This window comes from Anser brachyrhynchus (genome assembly GCF_964034855.1).
Source record: "Anser brachyrhynchus genome assembly, chromosome: 3".
Lineage (NCBI taxonomy): Eukaryota > Metazoa > Chordata > Aves > Anseriformes > Anatidae > Anser > Anser brachyrhynchus.
Genome location: NC_137696.1, coordinates 18,875,175 through 18,902,434, shown reverse-complemented (window position 1 = coordinate 18,902,434; position 27,260 = coordinate 18,875,175). Strand labels below are relative to the sequence as shown.

The following is a 27,260-nucleotide window of genomic DNA, read 5'->3' as shown; positions in this document are numbered from 1 at the left end:
CCCGCCCTCAAACCCTCCCCCAGTGAGCGCTTAGGCAACAGCGACTGAAGTTAATTTTAATAGTTTCTGCGCAGCCCAGTGTTTTATTTTTCAAAAGTGGAAAGGAGGTAGGCCAAGGCCATGGTGCGTCCAGCCACGCTGGGGAGGGCACCGGCTATTAATGCTTTCCTTACCCGGTTTTATTTTTCCTTAATACAGGTTGCTAAAATACACCGTTTAAAAGCAAAGAATGTTACAAAATAAGGTAAAGACTGCTAAGGGCTACTTTAACTCTAATTACAGTATGAAAGAGGTAGAGTAAACAATAGAGACAAAAAGGAATACAAATAAATTAATATCTAAAAGGGCAAAGTACAAAACTCTCCCCACATATTTATTTCATTCAATATTTAAAAACTGTATTCTAAAAGAGAAGGAAATGTAAAGAGATCATTCCACTTTTGTCATCAACATGATCCATGTAATTCTTCTGTTCTTGCTTCTGTCAGATCCAAGTCACGATGCACTTGAAACTGCCAGTTTCTTCAGATGGTCCATGAATACCTGGAGACTAACATCATCTGTCAGGATTGGAGCTCCTGATTCCTGCAGACAAGTTAAAAAAAATAATGAGTCTAAAATAACATTAACACCAGGGACTAACTGAAACCAAATCAGAGGTCAGCAGTCTACTAACGCTAATTGCCTATTAAATCATTCACCTTTTCCTTATAAAGGACAGACCTACTCAAAAGAGACCACTCTTTGATTACAGCACTGACAACATCCTTCAGTGCCATCTGCAGCTACAGCAAAAATGTCTCTTCTTTCTAAAGCAATAGGAAGTTTTCTGCCCAAAGCTCTACACAAACAAGATAAAAAATGTAAATACCTGTTATTTGCAGAAAAATTAGATATGTATCCATATGCTAGTTACTTTTTCCAAAAGAACAAATACACTATGTCCTAAGGGTTTTACATCAGAGTTATAGCAAATGGTGAAAACAAATTTCTATGTCAGGTCATCTAGAACCTGTAGGAGTTCCCGTATCAACTTAGCTGCATCCATCAGTAGCAGCCACCAAATACACTCTCCTGGTCTGTGCCCTACACAAGTAGCTAGCTACGTGAGAGGAAGGGAGATCAAAGGGGCAAAAGCACTGCTATTACAATTTCAACCAGTAATTCCATCATAAATCCTTTGGTGCATAGAAGTAACCTTGCTTCTTTGTACTTTGCAGCATAAAGAACTGTACTGTAAAATTTTCACTGTAAAATTTTCAAATCCAAGCACAGATGTCTTGCAAAAAGCCATTAGGTAAGAGCAGGACAAATAGAACCAGTTTGTGGCCTAATACCATGTGATGAAGCAGGACTGCCCCTATGCAGACAAATATGTAGATGTACATTTTACAGCATTCCCAAACATAAGCAGCTCTTCCATTGCTTACCTGGCCCCATGCATAGAGGTTATTGTGGGTCTGTGAAGGGTTCACTTTAGACAAGAGGAACCGGGCCTATTAAAACAAAACATGGGAAAACTGTTTTTACAAAATGGCAGACTTGTCAACTCTCATAAGACTTACCACCTTAGATACATGAATAGTGATTTTCCTCTGCTTTTACAAGCAATGTGCTAGTTTAACTTAAACAGGTTTGAAGTTCAGAAATAGCCCTGCTCCATAGACAATTTTACTGAACTTAAAACTTGGGGCATTTTCCTGTTGTCTCAAAAACAGAGCAGCAAGTTCTGCTGATTGCATTATCTACAAAGTAACAGCAGGGAAGGGAGTTTACCACCAGGTGGTGGCAGTTCCCCATGGGCACCTCCATTTTGAAAGGGAGGACGTCACCTTGAAGGTCTGTCCAAGGGACATATCTCTGCTGCAGCAAGCGGTGCCTGCTTGGCAGGGCAGCTCTGGTTCCACGTGACACAGCCACGTCACCAGCTGCATCCCTTGCAAGTCCCCATCTGCACCGTAGAAAAGAGGTCAATGGAGAACCAGGGTAACACTCATAATATCAGAAATTAACACCAAAATTCTGGTTTGGATTACCGATTCCTGCCTCTTCACTCCTACAGACAACCACCCAGCCAGAGACAAGCACTGAACTACTGCAATTCCAGAAAGAAAAAAAATAGGAACTATTTTATATCCTCGTCTGGCATCCAAGAATAAAGGAACAGATGTTCAATCATTCAGTGTGACTTATGGTCATGGCAAACTAACCGCACTCCCTGTCTTGAGTAAGTTTAGATTACGGAGCCAAGTCACTGATTTCCCACTTTTTCTTTGGGAAATAAATAAATATATTTAAGCTTTTTTTCCCCCCACCTTCCATCCTCAGATTTCAAAAGCATATCCAGAGAGTGACTGGCTTATTAAAGGAAAAAAGTGGCAGTAAGAGCTCATGAGAAAATCTGTAAGCTCTGTACTTTTAAAGGCTAAATTATCACTGTATTTAACTTACAAAACCACCCCTTTCGTAAAGCAGGAAAAGACAGGTATTTGCTTTATTCAACAGAAAGAGTTCCTGAATAAACCTCCTTACCTGACTGCCCCCATGTTCCGTGTGGATGTAACGTGGCATTGGGAATCTAGTCTGCAAGATTTCCTGGGCATCATCCAGTGGGGCTTGCAGCAGGTGCTTGAAGTTTTCATATTCAGGCATGTCTTGGTAACCAGCTTTCTGCCACTGTGCAATAGTCTGTTGACAGGGAAGAAATTAAAAAGTGGTAGAGACGTCTACAAGCCTCCCCTTTTTAACTGGGGCTTCTTCAGGCAGTAGAACATTACACATGCTTCTGCTTACGGAACACAGGACAAACAAGCTTTCACTGTTCTGTCAATAATATTGTTTAGTTTCTGTCTGTTCCTTAATTTAAGAAAAGGCACTCAACACAAAATTGGGTAGCAGTCTGTGCAATACAAGAACAATTTGTTCAAAGAAAACTTCAAGGCATTATGTTTCAGCCTGCATTGACATAAAAGTACCAAGCAGCTATAAAATCACTGACATTTTGAATTTGACTCAAATTTGATTTAAATGGAGCAGCCATCGTAATACGCTATTTTCAAGTGACACTGCTAACTGACAATTGCTCCGTACATAGGCAGATCACACACCTCACTCTTCCTTTGTCTAATTTTACCCAGCCGCTGAGTGTGTTACTTCACAACAGTTGAGATATGGAGACACTGGTTAAGGTAACTTCGGAAGATTTATCGTTGTTGACTCCACCATTCAACTCCTGCTCATGTCACTCACATATCCCTGCTCTCTTCTCAGAGAGAACAAACACTACGTGGAGGAATGTTGGGAGCCAATAATGGAGCTGCTGCAAGCTATCATACCAAAATTTAAGCATTCTATTAACAGTCATTAAATATCAATAGCTCAGTTCGAAAATGAAGGGAAGAGTTAAGACACCTCCAAAAAAATTCACTAATAGGAATGTTTGACCATAAGCAAAGATGAGTTCATTTAAATTCCAGTTCGATCTCGTGTTTAGGTAGAAGAAACTGCATGTGGACTACTCCCCAGGCAGGACCGAAAGGATATGAGGGGAATTAAAAAGGGACACTGCCAGAGAAAGAAGAGGAGAACAAGCCAGCTTTGGATATTGGTCTGAAGGTTCAGAAGTAGCCTGCACCTAAGTGCTTATGTCAGTGATGATGGAAGGAATACAGGAGCAGACCTCGAGAACATCCAATATTTACAAACAGAAACCGGCAAAATTCATAACTGATTTCTTTCAGAGCAGCAGTATTTTAGTGTCAAAACCCAGTAACCAACTATGTCGTGTATCTGACGAAACAAACTGCAGCTCCCTCTGCCCTGCTGAGTTTCATCTTTCTCTGGCCTTTTCCAGTCACGACAAGAAAAGTTCACCTGCGTTACCAAGCTAACATGACAGCAATTGCTCACTGCAGAACACACCCTTAGCTACTCCTGTAGGGTTTCTGTGCATTACAACTGGCAACACGTATATGATGTTGTTACGCTAGCAAAGCGGTTCATTTTGTACTAACAGTGACATTGTTTGCCTGCATGGCAGGAGGAAGAGTGCAAACAGAGAGCGAGAATGCATTTCACCATACCTCACCAAGGTAAATAACTATCTGGAAGAAAGTATCCATCAGTAGGATTCTGTCAGGAAGAATACTGCTGCTGTCCAAAAGCACCGGCTGCAGAAAACAAAGAAGGTCAGTCGCTACTGCGCCCTCAGAACCGTATTAACCTGCACAGCTGGGGGGGAACAGTTTGCTCAGCCACGCGTGTACAGAGGAGACTGTCGAGGGCTGCTCAGCCCATGAGAATGCCTTGCAGAGCACCATCAGCCTCCTGGGGCAGCACTGAATGGAGCAGCAGGTCCTCAGCTACTTTATGAAATGGGTGTGAAAGCAATTTCTCTGGCTATCAAATTTAGTTTGAAGTGATCTTGAGCAAAAGTTTCAAAAAAAAAAAATACATGGACTCTGGCAAACGCTGCCAAGAATGTTTTAAAATGTTACTCCAGCAGCTTCTGTATTTCCTTCCTGCCAGACACACTCCACTCAAGGTGGCTGTCAGAGTTTGTGCAGCAGTTTAACAGTGCTGCATAAACAGCTGAAAACAAGCAGCTGGTGAGAGATTATGACCTGCAAGGCTGAAGCTTGCTGACTTACACAGTAGAGGAGGCAGCCTCTGGCAGAGAAACAGAAGCGCTACCGAGAGCTTCAAGATTCACCAGGTGTTCGGTTTTTGGTGGTTTTTCTTTGCTGTGTATGCGTGTGCGTTTTAAAAGCCTACTGAAAGTATGATTTACATACTGAAAGAAAGCCAACTGAAAATATAATGTATATTTTACATCATCCCAAGTCACCCCCTAGTAATTACCTCGATTAAAAAAATACACAGGGGCCTTTTTGACGAACTATTATTATTCTGACTGAATGCTTGTTATTGTGGTTTGATCCACCTCTTTCTGTTAAACACAGGCTTACCTCAGGAGGTCCATGGAAAGAATAAGCATAAAGGATGGGCTGGATCATAATGAGAGACTGGGTCAAATCTTGCCTAGCAAAGTGGTGACGGTAATAAGAAGATTCATCTGGACTGTTATTGAAGACCTGCAGGAATGGGGAGCGTCGCAAATGGAACATGAACTGCAACAGAAAGATCAGCAAGAAGAGAAGTGTCAGTAAGGTCACGCTGAAAGCTCTGTACTCAGAAATTTGTATACGTGAACAACAAATTCTTTGGAAAAAAAATATCCCAGTGAACTCCTCATTACCAGTCATTTGCAGCACTCAACCACAGGACCAGCCCACCAAATTCAAAAAGCATCTGTTCCTTCCCTCGTGAATCTGAGGGATGGTACTAGATGCTTTATCATCGCTCTCACTCACCCTTGCACACTTTTCCCAGAGCTCCAAGAAGATAAATTCTTACCTGGGGATACAAAGAAAATGATTCCGACAATCTGAAGGAGTTGGGATCATCTTTGTTGTATTGTCCAAATTTCTGACACTGTAGGAAGCAAAATGCATATTTGGTTATCTCTCCCTCACACACATCCATCAGCAATAACATGTTTTTAAACAGAGCAACCAAGTCATGAATGCCACAACAAGAAGTAAAATAAGAATACCCTTTAAATTTGTTACATATGTCAGTGACTTCTTTATCTAACTGGAATGAGAATGACGACTTACTAAGAAAAATCTAGAATTTTGAATCTAGATTCAAAGTTATCTAAGAATGAAAGAAATAGTGCTTCTAGTACCATCCATTTTTCCATTGGATCAGGAATACTACATCACACTTTAGCTACTTTGTACACTATGAAACACTTCAGCATCAACTCCGCTTCCTTCTAGAGCAGCAGCAAACTGGAATTTCACTAACTGCTTCACTGAAAATAAGAAGCATCCTTACCAAAATTTATCAATTTAAAACCTCTTTATCAACTATAAATGACTCCACAACCATTTCAGCATGTGGCATGCCCATGTGTGTTTCAGTACTCAAATTCCTATCTGACACTGGCTGTTTTTTTTCAGTTTTTGATGTGCCGTAACTGTTAGTATCAAATCTGCACAGGTGTTCAGAAAAAGCTGGAACTGACTTGGTTTAAGGCAGCTTAAACCTGTGGAATCTGAAGAAAGAGACATTATGAGGACACAGGACAATGCCATTAGCTGGGAAGTGACAACTCCTCTCAAGTTTGCACTGGTGAGAGCCCATCTGAATGCTGGGTCCAGTTTGAGGCTTCCCGGTGCAAGACATAAGAAGACGTACTGAAGTGAGCCTAGCAGATGGGGCTGGAGCACCCAATGCAGGAACAGAGGCTGAAGAAGCTGGGTTTGTTCAGCCTAGTGAAGTGGGATCTGGGGTCATACTGTGCTGTCTGCAACTACCTAATGGGTAGCTGTAGAAATGGAAATTCTGACCGCAAAAAGTAGTAAGTCACAGTAACTGCAATCAATCACTGAAACAGGCTGTCAAGAAGCAAGACAACCTCCATCCTTGGAGATCTTCAAAACTCACGTGAACAAGACCCAGAGCAACCTGCTGCAATACAAAACTAGCCCTGCTTGAACAGGGTGTTGAGACCTCCAGAGGTCCCTTCCCACCTGCATTATCGTGGTTCCACTATCACTTCTTTCATCTCAGGTTTGGCCCTTTCAGCACAATGGGATGCTTACCTAACCCACCACAAATTTACCAATCATATCGTCTTCCAAATATCACATACTACAACTATGGGACTGTGATCAGAACACAATGAAACAAGTCAACCTGGAAAAAGAATGGTGTTTTCATTCCAATAGACCACTTTTATTTGAATTAAGACTGCACTCAACCGCAGCCTACTGGTCTTACCAGTCTGATCAGCTGCCTGTCCAGCCACCGCAGGACATCAGGTCCCTCCTCAGATTCAGCTCTGTACACACCTAGTCGCGCCATCAGCACAGCAGCTGCTTCCTGGTCAAACGCAGCTTCTATGTGCTGGAGTTGACTCTGTGCATCTGCCCAGCTGAAGGATTAGTAAAGGGTTAGTGCATTCATCTTCAGCAAAACCCAAACCAGATTTATTCCCCCTGTGCCAAATACTCTGCGGCCAATGCATGCAATAAAAGGCTAAAGCAATTCCAGCACAGACTGTGCTGAAGTTTCTGCCATTCTGCCAAAGAACTGGCACGAGATACTCACTTTCTGGCTATGGTGGTGACACGAATGCGTTTCTGTGTACTGGAGTGTTGATACTGAGTGACAAACTGCACTGCCCCTCGGCCTCCCTGAGGAATCGGTGCATTGTGCTGCAAATGAAATAAGGTAAGCCTTCAATACAGGCTGCCTTTGCCATAGCTCTGTACACTACAGGAACAACTCCAGGGCATCAACTGAATAATCGTAGAATAAGTTCAAGCTTGAGATGGACAAGAGAAGAGAAAAACATCTGCTTGTGAGCCATCTCATATTACAACTTAGAGGATCAATTCTCCAAGAATTTGAAAGCAATTGTCCTTTTATTCTCCAGAGCACCTAATAGCAAAAAGACTATTTCTTCTTTGCGAATGAATGCCATCAGAAGAAGACAAGAAGAAAGAATGCAGTTCTTGTACAAAGTAAAAACGTCATGCAATTTATACACATGGAAACAACCTCTAAGAAAATTACTTTGGCACTTTACAACCATCCATCGACAACACAAGCAATGCCATTTCATTTCCTGGCCCTGTTACAACTACTCAGCTTGTAAAAATGAAGACTAAAAAGAGAAAAACAAGGGCTGACCTGATTTACCACTTCAAAGTAAATGGCCAGAGTTGTGCTGGGATCCAAACTACAAATTTTCCATTGAGATGTTCCTCCAATTCCAAGTTCCTGCACAGAATTGAAGAGAAAAGAGCCTTTTTGTCTCTGGCAGTGGGTAAGGCAAGCCGTTAAATTCCGATCAGAGATACAAGTCGTGGCAGTCCTTCTGCATTTCTCATCTTCTGGGTATGGATTAAGTTACTGAAGGGCATGCGGTTACAAGGAGATTTTTACAGGGCAAGAACTTAATCTAGGAAAAAATGCCTTTTCCTGGGGATGTTTCCAAATCGCTCTTCTTGAAAACTCTCACATTCTAGCTGACCTGTAGGTCTAGCCAGAAATTTTGCAGTTTCCTACTTCAGTATGTTTTTTTTGGTTTTGTTTTGTTTTTCCATATTGGAAACTTACATTTTCAGAAACACATGGTCCTTTAGCATTCAAGGATACACATGGTCCAATAGCTCCTGCAATTTTCAGCTCCCTAGAGGTCTAGAACAAGGTCAAAAAAGTTTTCAAAAAAAAAAGTTAGTAGAACAGAACATACACAGACTGAATCAGCTGCTCAGCTTTTATCATAAATTGAACGTACATGGCTACCAGGAAAAGCATCTTTGAGTACCTTCCCAGGTCACCTGTCACCTACTGCTACAGCTAGTGAACATAAAATGTGGCCACGTAGGTACTCTTAACAGTGGAGATATATCCATAGTCACCATGAGAGAGTACGAAATGTTACTTGCTGAATGAGGAAAAGCAAAGTTCAGAATTTTACTTTTAAGAAAGAAAAAAAAAATTAATAAGCTTTCAAACAAAAATCCCTCCACTCAATCCGTTATGGTACTTCTTCCAAAACAGGCACTTCAGCTGACCTCAAACACATAGAAAATTCTACAACACAGATACTTAATCAACTTTTCCAATCAACAGCACTTGCATTTTCCCATTGACGTCAGCCAATTTAACTGAACTCTCACCTTCACTTCCAAACTTGCACCAAAAGCCATCCGAAAGTCCCCATTGAACCCTTTGTTAAAAACGCGCTGGAAGGTCTGCTTGAAGAGAGAAGTGTTGAAGGAGTCTCCCATCACCATGTGTCCTCTAAGAGGAAAATAAGAAGATAAAAAGAAATTGAAACAATTAGAAACTAGAAGTAAATCACAAAGGATACACCCCTCCCCAACTCTCATGCATGCAAACACGGGCAGAAACTGTTTTAAAAGCATGCGTTTGCATAGGTAGAATTCGTATTAGAGAACACAGATTAATGAATGCCTCCAAAGCCAGACAAGCTAATGCTCCGTCTTTGCCAGCTTGCTTTCTCAACTGTGTATCTTGCCATCCCTTCAGCTGCCTTAAAAATGCTCATGTTCCAGGGGTTACAAATATCTCAACCCAGAGAACTCTGCTCAGCCTACTCCCCCTGAGAAAGCAAAATGAACTGTTAAGCAGAGAAAATCTTGCCCACACAAAGAAAGCTTCTGCCCTCCGTGCCTGAAGCTCTGCTCTTCTGATGGTGCTTCAGTCATGCACGCACCACAGTGCATGGAATCTGCATCCCATCAATTCTGTGAAGGGTGCTGGTTACCTGCCAAGGCGTTTGAAGGAGGCAAAAGGCATTTGCAAAAGACATGTTGCACCATGCTTTAGAATACCTTTCTCAAAAGCAGGACATCAAGTTTTCTACCAGCAGTGTTAATTCATGTGCTACTTTGAGACTTCAGAAATGTGGACTGGGATCAGGGGATGTTTGCCATATAACTCCTGGCAAATTCAAACCACAGTTTAGAATAAAACGACAAAAATCTCTCCCTTTTGTCTTGATAGCAAACTAACTGCTTTCTGAGCCATTTTCCCCCTCCAAAAAAACGCAGGTGCCACCTTTGTGTTTCCTGCTGTGAACATACCCGGTGAGGTTTGCACAACATTTCATCTCCAGCAGCCCGGTCTGATCCAGGGCGCAGGCGTAGATGTCGATGCAGTGCCCGTTGGCTGCAGTGCGGTTGGCCAGAGTCTCATAGTGCTGGGGAGAAGAGACAACGCACACAGCGTTGAGGATGCTGCATCAGGCAACGTTTCTTCTGCTCTCTGGCCAAGGACAACACATTGAAGCACAAAGCACAAACTAAGCCAATACCAGCACTGTAAAAGGTAAACAGCTCTCTGCCTGAGCACACTTCTCCCTCCCTGGATAAGCTTGAATTGCAAGTCACAGGTACAGAGAAGACATGAACTGCTACCCTCATCCAAGCACGGACTCTATCAGTGATAACATACTAGAAATTCAAAGGTTTCTAGATGATAGTAAAGAGGACACGTATGATACTGCTTCCTCTAAGCTGCCAGGCACATCTCATGCCTGAATTTTTGACTGTTCTTTCATATGTCAGGAGATAAAGGACCCTTTGTGGAAGCTACCAGTTCTTGGGAGAACAGGCTTTATTTTCCCCTCTTCCCTGAAGAAGATACAAAGCTCTCCACCCACCATCAGCTAGGAAATAACACTGAAATACTTCTCTGAGAAGGCACAACACCAGGCCGGAGAAGTAACTGGCAGCAAGTCTCTTTCACCATTCCCTTGACCTTAACACACAGAAAGACTCGTACATTTCATGGACACACACAAATATATGTGTGTTGTATGTGTTATATAACAGACACACTGTTCCCATAGCAAGAAAGTAAGATGTTTGCTCCCTGAAGAAGGATATTGGGCAGCTGTCTACATGGGTTTGTGTCATGTCCCAACACTCAGAACGCTGTTTTTGTCTTTAAACACACCATGCCATGCAACAAGCCTAAGCTGCTGCGTGTGCCTTTGCCCCCAGCTGACACCAGCACCTACTTTGGTGGCCTTCTTCATGAACCTTGCGTTGTCCTTCTCTATGTCATGCCACGAACGAATGGGTGTCTTCAGTTCATCTCCCACCACCATGCCCGGTCCTTGCGTTGGTGGCCCACCTGTAAACAGCATTATTCTGGCCCCTGTGTTTGGAAACGTGCCCTAAAATAAAAATAAGGCCTTACATTAGAGAGCAGGGAGAGGAAGAGGGTGTTTAAAAAGGACAATACTTTCTTTAGAGAAGCATCTGCTTGCTCTTCTGCAATATCATTAGGAACCCATTGCTGTCAGAGGCAGCCCTGACAAGCAGCAGTGCATTTCCTGTCGGGCACCCTCTGGTTTAGGCTCAAGCTACATGAAGCTTCACAACAGGAAGTAGGCAGTTTCTGTTCTTTCTACATATATCTCAGATGACCCTCGGATAAACCCAGTACATGCAAGCAACTCCACGTGGCCATATGCACAAGGATCAGAGACCTTTAAACACCTGCATCTTCTCTAATGTAATTTACATTTAGATGTAAATTCCCAGCCCACTCTACACCAGCTGGTGTTAACTCTTGTCAAATGCCAGTAAAGACAAAACGCACCGCTGCATCCCAACGTAAAGGGGACGCAAACCAAGCTGGACTGAGGCCTGCACGTGTCTCAGCAAAGACAGCTCATCTCAAAGAAACAGCAGCAGTAAGAGTACCTCTAACAAGCCAACAGCAATCGAAAGAGCTACTCCAGTGGAACGTAAAGGCCTCTTTCCCTGGGTCACAGGCCACGGGTCCCTTTGCAGTTCTCCCAGGAGATCTGTTAAATTCATGTCAATCTTATGAACTGGCTGCAGAAACCTGAAAAAAAATTAAATGAAATGTTTTCCTGCTTACAAATCCTTTCAGTTTAAGAGAAGAAAAGTGCCTCTGTTCCTAGCACGCTTAAATTGCGCTCAGACAGAGTTATCAGAAGCAAAAAGTCATGTGGCACACTCCTTCATGTACAAACTTTCCTAGATAACAGGCCTGGGCAAAATAACAGAATTGACCAAAGCAAGTCATCAGGAACCAAGGAGAAAGCAAAAATCACATGAAGCATAGGAAAGGGGCTTCAATGGTGATGAAAAAGAGGAGCTGAGGAAGAAAACACTGTATTCAACAAAGGCAAATACAGCTTCATTGTTCACGGTCACTGCCTGCCTGCCGATCTTTTTTTGGACTTGATTAGGCAAGGAATAGAAGGTGACAGGTAGAAATGTTACTCAAACAAGGTCCCTGTTGGCCGGTGAACCAAAAGACCCTTGCTCTAAACACATACAACCCCTGAACAATATGCATTCCAAAGGCTGCTACCTTACGCTTTTCAAGTAGAAATCCAGCACAAATGGCAATTACATTCTTGCAACTGCAAAACCAAGATACTACAGAAGTATAAAGCATTGCTCTAGTAAATCCCATCCGTACCTATCCCATGACGGAGGGCAATAACTGTGACAAGACAATACCATTTAAGTCTTCTTACAAAAATTCCTCTTAAGAAACCTAGGTTTAGAAGTGTGATCCCAAAGGGTCAAAAAACATCTTCCCTGCTCTTCTGCTGTGTTGACGTAGTACTTACCTGCTTGAAATAGCAGGTTGCTCCTGAGTCTGAAGAGGTCTTCCTTGTTGAACGGGGACAGCTGGCCTCGAAAGCCCAAGCATATCCTACGGAACAGAAAAAATGAGGTAGAGGAGGTGTAATATTCAAACACTAAACATTATTTGTTGTCAAGCAATATAGACCATGGCCTGCAGTGCCGTGGCACTAAGTAAATTAAAAACTGTGAAATAACAAATCTTTACATCCCCATTAAGAAATCATCAATAGAATTTTTATATCTTGCATGATGGATCTATCTTGGACAAGCTTCTAAACATTCGCAATGACAACAAGACAGGAGAGGCACTGGGAAGGTAATGGCATAACAAATAATAAAGAGCACTGAACCTTCCTTCCTCCCTCAGAGCTTGAAAGACAGCAGTGGTGTCAACAGAGCTAACAGGAACAAGCCACTGGCCTAACAGTTGGCAGGACATACCTGTATTTGCTTAGCCGTCAGGTCTTTTGTGCCCCTAAAGACGTAGCTCTTGGAAATCCCTTCACAGCTCAATTCGTGAACCTGGACCATTCTGCCAAAAGTGATAAGCCCCACCAGAGCATCAGCAGGCAGCAGACTCAGGGACATCTGGAGGGACTCCTTCAGTGCCTGCAAGTCCTCCTCTTCCAAGCACGTGTCAACAACATACAGGAAGATCAACGGTGTCTGTGGACCTCGCTAGGTGGAAAGAGATGGGTTTACTAGGCACGTACATATGCTGGATGACACTTACTATCATGACTCCAGTCAAAGAATAAAATGAGCCCTATCTTAAGCATCTTATATAAGTCACACTTATTTCCGTTATCTTAATTAAAACAAATACATACAGAAGATATCACAAACAAGACAGCTCTGGGGGCTGCAAACTTGCCTATGACTCACCTGCACGATATATTCAATTGTTGAAAACTGAGGCATAAGCTCAGCTGGTTGATTGACTTCAGATATGCCTGCATAGGCTGGAGGGAACTGAAAAACAGAACCAAAAATTAGGACAAGGAATTTGCCGGGCAGAAATGTAGGGCCCTCCTCTGCAGTACAGAGGTTGCCCTGCTTGTGATGTGGTTATTCAACTTTTTATTTACTACCACCATGCCAACCTGATTAATTCATGACAAGAGCCCTGTATTGCTGCTTTCCTAAGCACAGACAACAGTGGCCAGCAGTACAGACAGCTACTTACTCATCCCACTGTAAGCAAAAGGCAAAATGTCACATAAAACAGGCTCATTAACAAGTACTCTGGCCTGGGTTCATTAATGGAAAAAGGCCAAGAGATGAAACCTAGAGAGGTGGAATTTCTGCTCTTTTTAACATCCTTTGCCAGGGGAGGTCATCAATAAAACGCTCACCGAAAACATAGAACGGCTGAGGCTTTTTTCAACATACCTGATTTCTCTGAAAACAGAAGTTACAAGCCCAGAGCTTGGCCCGATAGTCAACTTGGCTGCAGGGAAAAGGTGAGGCATTAGTATAACTGTAGGAACAATCTTACAACCCAGCTTCACAGTTATCTACGCTGCTTCACAGCACCGAAGAAGAAACAAAATACCAGACACTACAGCTCCAATGACAGGGTTGGAGGGATTCAGACTCTTGTTCTAATGCCAGAAAGACTGTTACCTCAGCCGGCCTGGCTGCTTCCAGGCTTGTCAGCACGAGGGACCACCAACAGCTCTCCGAAGCTCTGGCTTTGGTAGGCAAAAGTTTACATCTTATTATTCTTTTGCTATGCTTGGGCCTATCTCAGTGATCCTATTGTTTGTATAGCTGCAGTACACAAGTGCTCCAGTCACAGAGCAGCAGAAGCCACCCACCCACATCCTGTACAAACACAGAACAAACTGCACCAAGGAGTTTACTCTTCTCAGCCCAATACATACAATAATTGCTAGTGCAGTAAAGCCTAGCCACACTCCTATTTCATGGGCTTGATCTCTTCCTACTTCCTCTAACTAGTTTCCCTCCTTTTTCCTCAGCCCGATGCTATGCTCCAAGTAAGCATAATCACCGCATGATTTCGGGACAAAGATTTCATCTTAAATTCTTAGCAAAACTGCGAAGAAAACCTAGACGCTCATATCGGAGATGACCTACAACCAACAGGATGTGTATAAAGCAGGAAACCAAATGAACACGACGGCCCACAGGACAATATCAGTAAAACTGGCATCTATCTTTGTTCTATGTTTCATCATCCACCACAAAACTCTCTGGGATGGTAACAGGATTGGCTGTTTCCACGTTACCTTCAGCTTAACAGCCCTCCTGAAGACAACCCTCTCTCCTCAGGTTCTGGCAGCTCCAGCTATAAGCTGGCATCTACCATATCCAGCTAGGCATGCGTGGCTTTTAACACACTCACTACAACTAAGCGAAGAAAGCCGACGAGCACCAGGTTAAGAAAAAAGTGAATAAGGGAGATTAGGATAACGTCTCCCTCAACGTCCCCAGCTAAGAAACACGTACCAGAGCGGGTTGAGCACCGCTTTGCACGTCGGCCTGCTGCAAAGCACCGGCTCGTACTGCACGGGAGGCAGGTCCGGACGCTCCTTCAGCGGGGTCAGGAGGCAGGCGAGGGGGACAACCATGCGCGTGGCCTCCAGCCGGCTGGAGGGCCACACGTTCCAGCTGAAGCGCACGCCGTCACGCTCCTCATTTTGCTGGATGAACTCCAGGTACGTCGCCATGGGGCTGCAGCAGCTCTGGAAGGACCGAAGCAGCGCGCGTTCAGGCAGGTTGTCTAAAACCTCAGCAAACCCAGCACAGAAAGACGAAAATCTGACAACCAACGCCCGAATGCGAGGTGGGTGTTGTTGCGAGGCCGAGGAGGTCGCCGTGAGGAGGCTGTGAGGCCGTGAGGAGGCTGTGGAGCCCACCCGCCACCCCCGGGGCCCGGCCGGCGCCCCCCTGCCCTGCCCGCACCTCACCGCTCCCGGCCGCCGCCGCCGCTCGGTCCCGGCAGGCCCCGCTCCGCCGGCAAGGCCAGCTCAGCGGTACGCCGCCTGCCCGCACACAAGATGGCGGCGCCGGCACGCCCCGCCGGCATCTTGGTTAAGGGCACCCGCCCCACCCCTCCACAGCGTTCCGAAAGGGGTGACCACACCAAACGTGGCGGCGGCGGCGTCAGGAGGCCATCTTGGCTAAGGGTAGAGGGTGAATAGAAGGAAAGGGGTGTCCTTAGTAAATATGGGGGAGGCAGCGTCGACTCCCTCACGGGCACTATGGGGTTGGCTGGGGGGCGGAGGAGGAAGGGGCTGGCTGAGGGGATGACGAAAATTCCACATTGCCGCGAACTCTTACGTCTGGTGTTACGCTACAGATGTTGGTTTTTTTTTTCCTGTTTTCTGTCTCCACGGCTGGTTTGTGCCCACCTTGTCAGAGTTAGGTTAAATAAAGCACTTAAGAAGTACCGTGATCTGGCACACGGAGCAGAATCCTAAAGCCCCGTGTTTATACACAGGCTGCCACCAAAACTCCAAGCAACAATTTTCCCATTCTGTTTACCTGGAGCAATCAGCTAGCTCAAAAATAGAGGGATGGGGGGGGGGGGTATAAACCTCCATCTGTTCGATGTTTAACAACCCCGAGGAGAGCACTTTGAACTCGGCTTCCTCCCATCCCTACCCACCAGACCTCCAGAGCAGCACCAAGTACAGTAATTAACAGCTGGACTTGATGACCTTAGGAGTCTTTTCCAAACCAAATGATTCTAATCAACTTCCTGAGGGAGCAAGTGAACGTTTTCAGCAGAAACTGAGACCCTCCGTGGCACGCCTTGTGGGACATGTTTGTCCCTGGGCTCAGCACAGCTGCACGCCTCTCCACCCATCACCCTGACAGATGTTTCCAGCTACATGAAGCAAAAAGGAAAGGGTCTGCATGGTGTGGAAGATGATCCTGTGCGTTAAGGTGTCTACACCCTGTTACAAAGCATGAAATGTTTGGCAGCAATAGGAGACCCAGCTGTCCCCACTCAGTGTTGTTTCCCCCCCCCAGTACCTGCTCTGCCTGTGGAGGCAAAACAGCAAGCCAGGGTTTAAGACTTCTTTTTTCTCGTCTCAGGGCAGCCATACCAGGATGAGACAGCAGATGGCACTCGAACAGCACCAGACGAACAACCACCACTCCACCTCCAGTAAAGGTGAGATGTGTAAGCAAATTAATTTAAGAAAAAAAAAAATCCAAACAGCCAATCAGCCACAATTTTCACTATCAAAGCTTTAAGCTTGTCATTGTTTTAAACTTTGGACTGTGAAGGCTAGGCGTGTTAAACAGTACCTGGCAGCTGTACTTCCTCTCAGTTCACAGTACAGCCTGGCACTGTAGTTAATGTTTCTCTTGGAAACAAAAGCAATCCTGCACTTCATTTCACGTTAAAATGGCATTTGGGTGTGACCTCCAACTTGCCTCGGGACTGCTGCTTACCACTGGCAAGCTGCACACCATAGGGCTCACAGGAACGGGACTGAGCTCTCCCAACACAGGAGGTCGAGCAGCACCAGACGAACAACCATCACGCGTAACACCTCCGACAGCAGTGAGAGGTATCAGCCGAGTGCGCCTGCTGAAGTGTGCTCTCTTGTTATGAGGCTAACATAAAGAAAGAAGCAGCTTGTGCTTTCCAGTGTAAGATGGTTTGGTGGTGGTATGTTTTGGTGTTCAGTACTGCAGCTAGTATGACTTCCTTAAAACATTACATTTCGTACCACATTTTAGTGGGGATAGCTTTGCCAGGTAGAGGGGAAAAAAATGAAGGAAGCCTGGGAGGAAAAAAGACTAATAATGTTACCTTTTGATATTTATTCTCTTTTTAAACAGGCTGATAGGTCAGACGGGTTCATGAAGATCCTTAGTGACAAAGATCATTCTTATTTAGACAGATCAGAGATTCCTATTTTACAGATAGGAAAGTGAAATTGCTTTACTTTTCTCTATAGGCATATTTTTTCCAAATTTGACAAGTCTCCTAACAACTGCAATGCTAAGAAGGTTCGGGGACCACAAAGATAAGGACATCTCAACCAGATAATCCCTGCATAAATGAGTCAGAATTTAAAGTGCTTAATAGACCAGCTCTCCACTTCCTAAATGTGTTCACTGACAACAAGCTCTCTGTCCTTTTTCTTATTGCCAGTGAATATGGTCACACCACAAAGTGACACACGTGCGTGATAAGGACGTGTTGTTTCCCTGAAAGCTATCTTCCAGATGAAGCAGAGCACAAGCAATTTGTGTTATCTCTGCAGCAGCAGGATGCACACCCTGTTGTGTTAGGTCATCTTTGAAAGCAGGAAGACAAAGGCAATCCCAGCCCCACACCTCAGTCAAGCTACCTCTGGCCACGTAAAGGATGTCATTTATGTTAAGACTCCTTTCAGTGAAGTTAGCAGCATTTTTCTCAGGCTTCAGTGTGCTGAGGGGTTAAAGGCAGCAGAGAAAAAACAAACATATAATAATCTCACCCCCACATCTCTTTTTTGACAACACTTCTGCCTCTGTAGATAGAGGTGCATCCCTGTCACATCAAGCAAGAGACAACACTATGACAAAAGAGACAGCTGTGGGCATGCACACTAGCTAACACCAAAGTCATTCCCCGGATGTGCCAGCTTGTCATTCTAGTTGTCTGCTCCAGTCTAAGACATCATGCCTGGCTGCCTCAGTATATACACCTTCCCTTTATGGGACAGGAAATACATATTTTTTTATTCCTTGCACTGTACCTACGGGCATTAGCCTTCTGTCCGCTGTCCGCATTATAAGCAGGAAAAGAGGAATCAAGATTCAAACACTTCCTTATGGCATCCAGACCGCTTTTAGAAGTGACAAATTCCTGGACAGTACTGAAGTAACTGGTATAGTCTCCCACCCCACTTTGGTAGGCTGTTCTTCAAAATCTGTCTATATTAGCCAACTGTTTACTACTCGTGGTCGGACTTCCTGGCATGCTGACAACTCAGCTGCAAAGCTGCTTGACCATTGCCCTCCCAACAAGGTGTCCAGGAGGGCTTATCTTCAGACAGAGCTCTGAAAATAGCTAGATGCAACAAGTCCACTGTTGTGCTCAACCCCGCTGTTTCCCAGCACTGTGAGGCTAACACAAAGATACTGAGTGGTTGTGTAGATATCCAGCACGGCTAAGCCATAGGTAACAAGTTGTACTGGGACCAGGCTCTCTGCAATGTTCACTCATCTACAGTGCCCTGCCCACGAGTACTTCATCCCAGCCCTCTGGTTATTCTGGATGGCAGAGAGCTGGCTGTACCATATACGCACAATATTTTAACTTACGAAAAAGGAGACGACTTCTCAAGATGTTGCTCGATTACAGATTAAGGAAGAGGTGATGTAACTAGCACAGCTGGTACAAAAGTCTGTTTACTTACAAAGGAGGATTTGAACCCACGTTTCCAAAGAGCATCACACCTCTAATGCTGCCAGATATTCGTAGAGAGCTGTGTCTAGTTTCCTCAAAGAACACATCCATGTTCCAGCATGCCTTGGGCTACCATCAAGGGCAATAGCCTTATTACAACACAATTTATAAGTTATTGCCAATTCATCAGTCCAGAGAAACACAGAGGAGCCAGAGAGGCTATGCTTACAAGAAACAAATTGGCTCCACATCACAAGAAGAGAAGATCATGCTTTTTGAAGATATGCCAGTATCATGCCTTTCTCAGATCACAAACCAAGGCCATATTTATGTACAAACAGCTATCACTGGCATCTTTTGCAACCCTGAGGGCATTCAGACAATCTATAAAAGTTTCCCCTGTACCTGTAGTATCAGCCCAGAGGAACTGTTTCTCTTCTGGAAAATACATCTTTACAGAATACTTACAATCACAGTTTCAGTTGACATGTGTGTACATAACGCAGCTGCCAGAACACAGCAACACAGATTAGATGATCCTCTAGCCGTCAGATGAAGGAATAAATACAGATACATCACCAGATAATGATAGCAGTGGAGAAAACGAAGCACAAAAATACGTTAAGAAAAATCAAACGGCATTTTAATGATAAATTAGCAGGTAAGAAAGTTGGTGAAGAATCAGTGAGTTCTATTTAACATATTTAGGATCTTTCCCACATTAGATTTTTAGCCACCAATTAGATGGTAGCTCTCATGGGAAAAAAAAAAGTGTCAGCTTTAGGACTTAAGCTCCATCAGCAGCATTAGTCTGAACACAAAGTTTGGGATCTCATTCTTGGCAACACTCACCAGCAAGTTTTTCTGATCGGCTGATGACTTATTTTCTCTCATTTTAAGTAAATGTCTGCAGAGTACTCAACACAATCCTTGAAAGTGACACATCACCACCCAGTTCTATGACATTTTTCAAGTCACACACATTTTTGTACAAGAATGGATCTGTTTTCACTTCAGTCTTGGATCTTCAGTCCTGGTTTGATTTTCAGCCCACTCACAGGACACGTAATTGATGTGTTGCTGCTTTATGTTTACTTGAAAAACAAAGGAAGGAACTTGAAGTTGTCTTGAAGCTTTTCACAAATTTAGAAGTCCACTTTTAAAAAAGCAAGCCGCTTTGTCACCTTGGCTATATAGAATGAATCCAGTTTACAGTTTTTCTTTCCCCTTAAAACTCCAGCCACTCTGTCATATAAATACAGTTTGATGGAGAAATCTCACCACCTTCATGGCAATCATCAAAAACCTGGGAAAGAAAGCCCTGTGTCAGTGGAGTAATTATGTACAGCAAGCACGACTGAACTAGAAGCATGATCTTGTGTTTTCTGCTTCTTTCCCAGTAGAGAAACAGTAGTCTACCACAGGACAAAGTATAGGAAGTCCAAAACCAGAACTGAGGAAGAGTAATGTGAGCATAGCAAAGCAAAACAGACCCCACTGTAGTAAATGATGCAAACAGACACGCCTGGCAAGTTTCACCCATGTATCAGTTCAGGATCCATGCAGAAAAGACCAAAAGCTAAACAGAAGTTAGCTTGTTAATATATAAATAGGTGAAAAACTCGGGATCAGATAAGAAGTTATATTTTGGAACAGGCTGACTTGAAAGCACCCTGTTACATACAGTAAGGGAAAGAGACAGCTTGTAAGTAGGCATCCTGGTCTAAACTAAAGACTCTGCCTCTTACATTAAGATGTTAAATGATACTCATGAGCATAGTTAGCTTAGAAATCTGTAAGAATCACTCACAAGCATAACCCTGATTTACACTGGCTGGCCATTTATAAGACTGTACCCAAAATTTGTACACACCCGCATATTCACATACACAATTTGTCACTTACCGGGCAGAGTCCGCAGGGTGTCCTGACTAACCCGGTAGGTTGTATGAGAGGACTGACAGCTCTGTACAACTTCATCTGTCCATCCACACTGCCTACCGTCCCTTCCTTTGCAGCAATAATCGTCATCTCCACTTTTCCATCATATATTAGTGTATTTAAAATGGTTTCAATGTCTTCCATTGACAACTCTACCTAGGAAACAATTTGTAAAATAAATACAGAAAGGACGTGCCAGTAAGTCCTGCAAGAAGAAAATGAGAGTAAACTCCATAAGAACTCCAAATCCTTGGAGTTCTAACCTAGCCCAGATGAAGACACAGTTCTTACTGGGCACTTCATGGGGCTGTGCAGATACAAAAAGAAAAGCAAACACATGTCCTTCCTCCCAGGCACCTTTGGATTACACTAGTCTTGACTGGCTAAAAAGGATTTTCCTATGCGCCTCAAGTATCTACATCATCCTAGCATGGTACATGTCCAATTTTACAGCAAAACAATTGTGGAAGAAGAAAAGTCAGAAGTACTGAAGATAGTCTGTTGATGGTGACTAGTAACGGCATTGTTGTTTTCTCCTTCTAAAACTGTTTGAAGTGCATAGGCAAACTTGAAAGAAATTATAAAACATATCCCAGGTGAGTTTATTAAATGAAAACTCATTCCAGTTTCCATCTGCAAGGATGTAAACACCAACGTTTATACATCTTTGAAAACCCACATGCATGAACTATCCTGGAATCCCATACAGCACCGCTGACACTCCTCAAAAAGCAACACAGCAGCAAAACCCACCCCCCACTTCAGTAACTGCAGGGTACTAAAGCGCTTATCAGCCCCTTACCAGATTTGCAGGACCTCACTCCTGTACCTAGTCATGTACTGACAATTTTGAGAGAAGTAATACAAATCTGTTCTGACCTTACTGATACCCAGCTCACAGATGTATTTCCACACTTCATGGGATGATGCAAATGAGCTGTTCCTCTGTATCATGGGGTTCTGTTTGCTCTCGCGAGCTGCTTCTGCCTGAGGGAAAAAAAACAAAGACAAGTTCTCGTCAGTACTCATCGACAACAGCTTCCTTCACAGTTCAGTTTCAGGCAGATTGAAAAATAAAAGTTAGTTTGCAAACCATTTCTGGGACATGTTTTTTATTTAGTCTTTACAGTTATGTCCTCAAGACTGATGTATGTGAGATAATGCAGTGCACATCCAAAGGTAAATTTTATGTCATTTAGTGTAAAATTGCATGGTAATTTAGATTGATATGAAGGAATATCAGTGTTTGGTGTTTTGTTGCCACAATGAAAAGTTTCTGCTGTACCTATCACCTTGTTTGTTTATTTAACAGAAATGCTGCAATCTGCCTAGGACTTACTTAGTGGAGAACAGGATTCTGCAGTTAAGACTAAAGAAGACTGAAGTCTTCCAGGCACAGCTGCCTGTCTAGTGCCTTTAGCCTCTCAGAAATGAGCAGCCCTGAGGGCGAAAAAAATAATAATAATAATTTTTGCTGTTTTGTTTGGTCCTGTGTCATTTTCTGCCTAGCTTGTCATTGGAGTTTGGAGGTAGAAGGTTTCATTCCCTGTGAAGGGTGGAACAATATGCATTATTAAAATGCAGTATCATCACACTTGCTGTGACAAACAAAAATCCAGTACAGATTTGCTGATCCAGTTGTAACAAAGGGTAACACAGAAGACACAATGGAAAACTTAAGTCTTGTCCATCACTGGTTTTAGAAATAAAAGAATTACTTGCATGATACAAATGGAAGATTGGTTTAGCGGTAGCACTCACCTTACTCTGTAGAAATTTAAAACATTGTTGATTTAACACCTCCACAAATTCAGACTCAAAGTCTTGGTCACTGTACCAAGCCCCACCCGTCACTGACCGGTCAGGCTGCAGGTTATATAGCATATACACCTTCTTTTTGGATGCCTGTTAGAGAAAAGTGCACAGCTCTTAACCCATGAGAAAGGAAGATTTAAGAAAATACCCGCAGAAGAAATAGTTTACTACACCTAAAATCTACGGCACAGAAATCCAGCTGACTCAAGCTATCATTAATGTGTTTGACCCGTAGGTAACATGGACATAAAGAGAAGATTCATACATTTAGATATATATTTAATTTTATATAATGTATGTTATAATTTTATAACATACCATTAGAAGAGACAATCCTACTAACAATGCACACGCAATTCAAACATCACTGAAGATGAGCTCCAAGTTTAGTTTTTAACCTAATTCCCCTCCACTGGCAAAGGTGGGCAGAAGAAGAGTATCTTTACAGGAACTTGATGTATTTATCACTTAATTAGATTATTAATCAGTTTGTTAGTAGTATGCTGAATATTTAGCAAACATTATGGCCTCTTATATCTGGCACACCTCAAACACGCATTCTAAAGGTGGAGAGTCCAACCTCAGAGCACAGTCAGTGACCAAGCTGGTGGCAGAACAAAGCTTCTCTGCTCCCAGTCCCCTGTTCAAACATGTAGCTAACATTTGAAATGGTGAAAAAAAAGTCACAAACTACTCACTGCCACAGATTTAACTGCTTTAATTAGTTTCTTGCTTTCCAAGTTTTTCAGTATCTTGTTGATCTCCGTTAAAGGCAGATTACTTTTGTATCTAATGTCCCTGCTCCAAATACCTGTTTAAAAACAGAGAAATGAACAGAAATTAATTACAAGAAGCAGCCACTTGTTTCTGCAAGTACTCACAAACCAAAAATCACAACACAGCATCGCCTGACTTGCTTGCCAGCCATAGCATGTATTCCTGATCCTATGACTCCCAGCAAAAAGGAAGAGTTAGAAGAGGATGGAACAAAAATCAACTGCCAAAACAAAACACATGCCACAGCCACCAAAGTGTCCTTATGCCCTTTACCCCTCCTCTGAGAGCTCTTAATGCAGACCCCATTTGACTGCTAACATGAATACATCAAGTAAATGTTCTTGCATTTTTCAGATAACCAGTATTTCCTTCAACAACAACAAAAAGTACAGCCAGTTCTATCTGCCATCTCTAAAACGGAGTGTGCAAAGACTGCTAAGAAAGCATGGTTACTAGTAGTAGTTTTTGCTGGCAGTACAGCTATTAAACCCAATATAGATATCACGTTTTCTTTTAATTAGTGAGTGTTCTGCACAGATTCCTCAGTTTGAGTCCCATAAATAAGTCATAATTCATATTCTGAAAGAGACCCCAAAAAGCCAGCCAGAAGAGGTTGTTATTTTACTAGAGAAACGTCTCTTTCTTTGCTTTTAAAGAAGGGGAACATTAGCTACACACTTGTTAAGGCCACTCTAGATTTTATATTTGTATTGTCTAAACAAACATTTAAATGTTTGGACAAGAACAGCTCCATAAAAAGAGTTAGTATCATTCACAGTTATAATTTATTTGAACTACCTTTGTTGCCTGCATCTTCTATAATTTGGTAAACCAGCTTCTCTTGATTGTCAGAGCCTTTCATTTTACTGTAAAGTAGAACAGACAGCAGGATTTTTAAAAGGCCCGAAGTTTGAAAGTTTTAAACTGAAAACAAATACTATAAAAAAAACACAATGCACAAAGAAAAAATCTACGCAATCCATCCAAGTTTGCCAGTGAGAAGCCACAGTAAAGAGAAAAGAACCCAGTTTGAAAAGAAACGTGAGTAAGCAGGAGTCACTCAGCTTGTCGTAACAATGGGGAATTCAAAGCCACATACTAACACAAGGTCAAACACTCACAGAACATAATTTGGATAATCTGTCTCTGGAAGGAATGTCTACAAATGGGTAGCAGAGTGCTCCCACCTCTAAAACACGCTTTTTCCACTGGGCTGAGAAAACCTGAATTCATCAATCTTTTTCTAACGCATTGTAAAGAGAGGTTGAGATGCCTGCGTTGAGGATAATTTTGAAGGATATTTCTTTCTAGAATTAAGTCTGGCGCCTCTTACTCATATTTACACAGTCATCACAAAACATGGTTTGAAGGTACATTTTAATAAATCAAATGAAGAACACGCACAGCAGATCAAGTGGTCTCCTGGAACCTCTATAAATGTGAGCACTGCTCATGCAACACGAGCAATGAGGAAGACCACAGAACCACAGTTGCAGATGGTATGGTCGAACTTCAGCTGGATTTCACCTGAACATAAACATCTGTTTGCACGGATCGCTTTGACAGCTCAGGAACTCCACTAGCACATTACAAGGAGAGTTCCATGATAGCCTCTGTTTAGGAGAAACCATTAAAACAGTTTCCAGGTTCGGCTCAGGGGAGTTAAATACTTGTTTTAGGAGGGTACGCTTAAGTTCTGTAATATTCCTGTTCCAGAATCCATGTTAAATTGCTTGGTGGCTTCTCAGCAATGAGGCACAAGCGTCAGAATTGTGTTCAAATATTTATTCAACAAGTGTGAGGCTTACCTTGCATTTTGAGACTCTTTGATTCTATACAGGAGACCTGCATTGCTCCTGAGAAGGTCCAGTTGCCCCTATGAGAAACAGACACAGCACATTTACTCTCCTTCAAACAGCTTGTTTCAGAATGTGGCAAAAAGTCTCCTTAACTTGTAAAGGAAAAAAAAAATTAAAGACTTCTGAATAAAAAAAGGAAATTTAACATTTCTATCTGTTGGACACAACGATACCCCTGAGGCTATTTTTTCCCTATGAGTATCCATTTATCATTAGCTATCAGAAAAAAAAAAAAAAGTTTTTGTTTTGTTAGGGGTTGTTTGTGGGTTTTTTTTTGGCTTAAGTAGAGATCACTGGAAAACTGACAGCCAGGACTGAGAATTACTAGCATCTCTCACACACTTGTTCAAAGACTTGTTCTGCTATGCCTAAACCAGGCAAATTCCTCTTTCCTGTTTTGGAGAAAGAAGCAAGCAATTAGAGAAGCTCAAGAACATGCACATAACAGCATTAGTTAACGTTTGCTTTTCCGTTGCTGTTTGATCCCTTCCCCACAGTTACAATCTTGTTTCTTCCAGATTTGGATTATGTAATTGAATGGAGCTCCCACTTCAGGATGATCCCTCTCAATGCTTTTCTACAGAAGAAATACTCGCAGCTTATCTCCCAGATTCTTATTAAGGCCTATCTCTCACCACAGTTTTTCCCCCCACCAATAAGGCACTTACTAGATCTCCCCCCACATCCCACTCCCCAAGACATGTATTTTAGACAAGTTTTAGAGACTTAGCTGTCTTTGAAGCCTCAGTCTGAAATTTGGACAACCAATTCAAAAGATATTGAACAAAAAAGCTCACAGCCAATGTCCTGATAAATATATTGATAAATAGAAAAAACAAAATGAGGTAGGTTAGATTACTTCCAGAACCATGTAGTATGGACCGAGCTAAGAAGTCTGGTTAGCTGATACTGAAGTTCATACCACACTAAACCATAACTCAACAGCTCCTATCTACTCCTTAACATGTAGCAGGAGTTGACTGCGATGCTCAATCTTATCTTAGGCTGGAGTCCTGATAACAAAGGGAAATGCCAAGCAAGATGTAGGAAATTTCTAGAAGATGCAAACAAACTCCTCAGATGTCTCACCTGCTTATTATCAGAGTAATCCACAAGCTCAGGATTTCATGAGGGGTTTGGTGAAATGCTTCACATATAAGACCATAGGCTAACATCCATTCTTTCATCTCTTTATCACTAGCTAGTTCATTCCCTACCAGGCTTCGTTATCACTGTGGCTAACCCCCTGCTGAACCACAGTAACTACACTTGCACTTGACTGTTACATACAAGAGCACTGTATCGCATTTTATTTTACATAGTAAATACAGAAAGTAATACATAGGGGGGAAGAGCAAAGGATTCTGCACACCTCAGAAGACTAATGTGTTACTTCTCAGTGGCAGCTTCCTAACCTATACAGACAAGTAGACATACGCACATTAACTTTCTATTACAGAGCGGAAACGGTAACTTTTGAGGTATGTTTAACTGGTTATGGAGACCCTGAGTGGTTATGGCAACCAAAAAGAAGCTATGGCAACCGTAAATTACAGCAAACGCCACTGACTCCAACCAGACCCGCTCGGTAGCCCTGCCCAGCCGGCGGCCACCACGCAGCCCGTCCATACGAGTGGCGCGGGGTGCCTGAAGCAACGGGGGAGCTCCGCGGGGCCTACCATGGAGAGCAGCCTGTTGATGGCCATGGCTCGCTGCTGGGCTTCCATGTGCGGCATGTCATTCTGGATCACCTGGTCGGTGATGCCGTGGGGGAACTGGTGGCACAGCTCGATTATCCTGCGAGGGGGAGAATAGCGAGGTTAAAAACCGTATCCTGCCGCATCCGAAAGGTCGGGGTCGGGATTGAAGGGCAAGAAGAGAAGAGCTCATGGATAAAACAATGACGAAATGCTTCTTGGTCATGCCTATGCGCTCCGGCAAGCCCCGGAGAAACCAAACTTCGCTCCATTTTGTTTTTGCGCCGCTCTAAGCCCTGGGTGGAAAGTGACGGCGCGCAAGCAGCGACCAGACAGCTTTAGGAACCGAACGACGGGAGGCAGGAGAGCTGCGGCCCCGGGGTCGCTCCTCCCGGCCCCGCCGCCCCGCTCACCGGCTCTCGATGTCCACCGGGTCGGGCGCCTCCGGCTTCACCCGCACCTCCGCCATGGCGCCGCCGCGGCGCGCACCGATGGCGTCGGAGCCGGGCGGGGAGCGGGGAGGCGGGACGGGGCGGTTGCTAGGCCG

The 27,260-nt window shown here is 43.4% G+C and overlaps 2 protein-coding genes and 1 long non-coding RNA gene across 4 annotated transcripts; 1 reads left to right on the top strand and 2 right to left on the bottom strand.

Moving 5' to 3' along the window:
* Positions 1–50: 50 nt before the first annotated feature.
* Positions 51–15,393, bottom strand: SEC23B (SEC23 homolog B, COPII coat complex component). Of its 2 annotated transcripts, none has more exons than XM_080584683.1 (20): positions 15,171–15,393; positions 14,715–14,950; positions 13,635–13,692; positions 13,128–13,214; positions 12,684–12,920; positions 12,224–12,309; positions 11,319–11,463; positions 10,628–10,786; positions 9,690–9,805; positions 8,760–8,883; positions 8,194–8,274; positions 7,765–7,854; positions 7,180–7,286; positions 6,850–7,003; positions 5,416–5,493; positions 4,968–5,129; positions 4,083–4,169; positions 2,533–2,688; positions 1,431–1,496; positions 51–585 (listed from the first exon to the last, which is right to left on the bottom strand). In XM_080584683.1, the coding sequence occupies exons 2-20, from the start codon at positions 14,933–14,935 to the stop codon at positions 496–498; spliced, it is 2,304 nt and encodes a 767-aa protein (XP_080440809.1). In that variant the 5' UTR covers positions 14,936–14,950; positions 15,171–15,393; the 3' UTR covers positions 51–495. The 2 variants fall into 2 exon arrangements, with proteins under 2 accessions (XP_080440809.1, XP_080440810.1); XM_080584684.1 differs by having other exon boundaries at positions 15,176–15,393.
* Positions 14,912–22,320, top strand: LOC308191839. The gene is made up of 3 exons (XR_013948302.1): positions 14,912–15,051; positions 16,311–16,389; positions 21,878–22,320. It is a non-coding gene; the product is annotated as an uncharacterized lncRNA (long non-coding RNA).
* POLR3F (RNA polymerase III subunit F) lies at positions 19,065–27,250 on the bottom strand. The gene is made up of 9 exons (XM_080584691.1): positions 27,127–27,250; positions 26,696–26,813; positions 24,966–25,033; positions 23,956–24,023; positions 23,079–23,191; positions 22,327–22,470; positions 21,445–21,552; positions 20,530–20,721; positions 19,065–19,930 (listed from the first exon to the last, which is right to left on the bottom strand). The coding sequence occupies exons 1-9, from the start codon at positions 27,180–27,182 to the stop codon at positions 19,853–19,855; spliced, it is 945 nt and encodes a 314-aa protein (XP_080440817.1). The 5' UTR covers positions 27,183–27,250; the 3' UTR covers positions 19,065–19,852.
* Between the last annotated feature and the right edge of the window lie 10 nt (positions 27,251–27,260).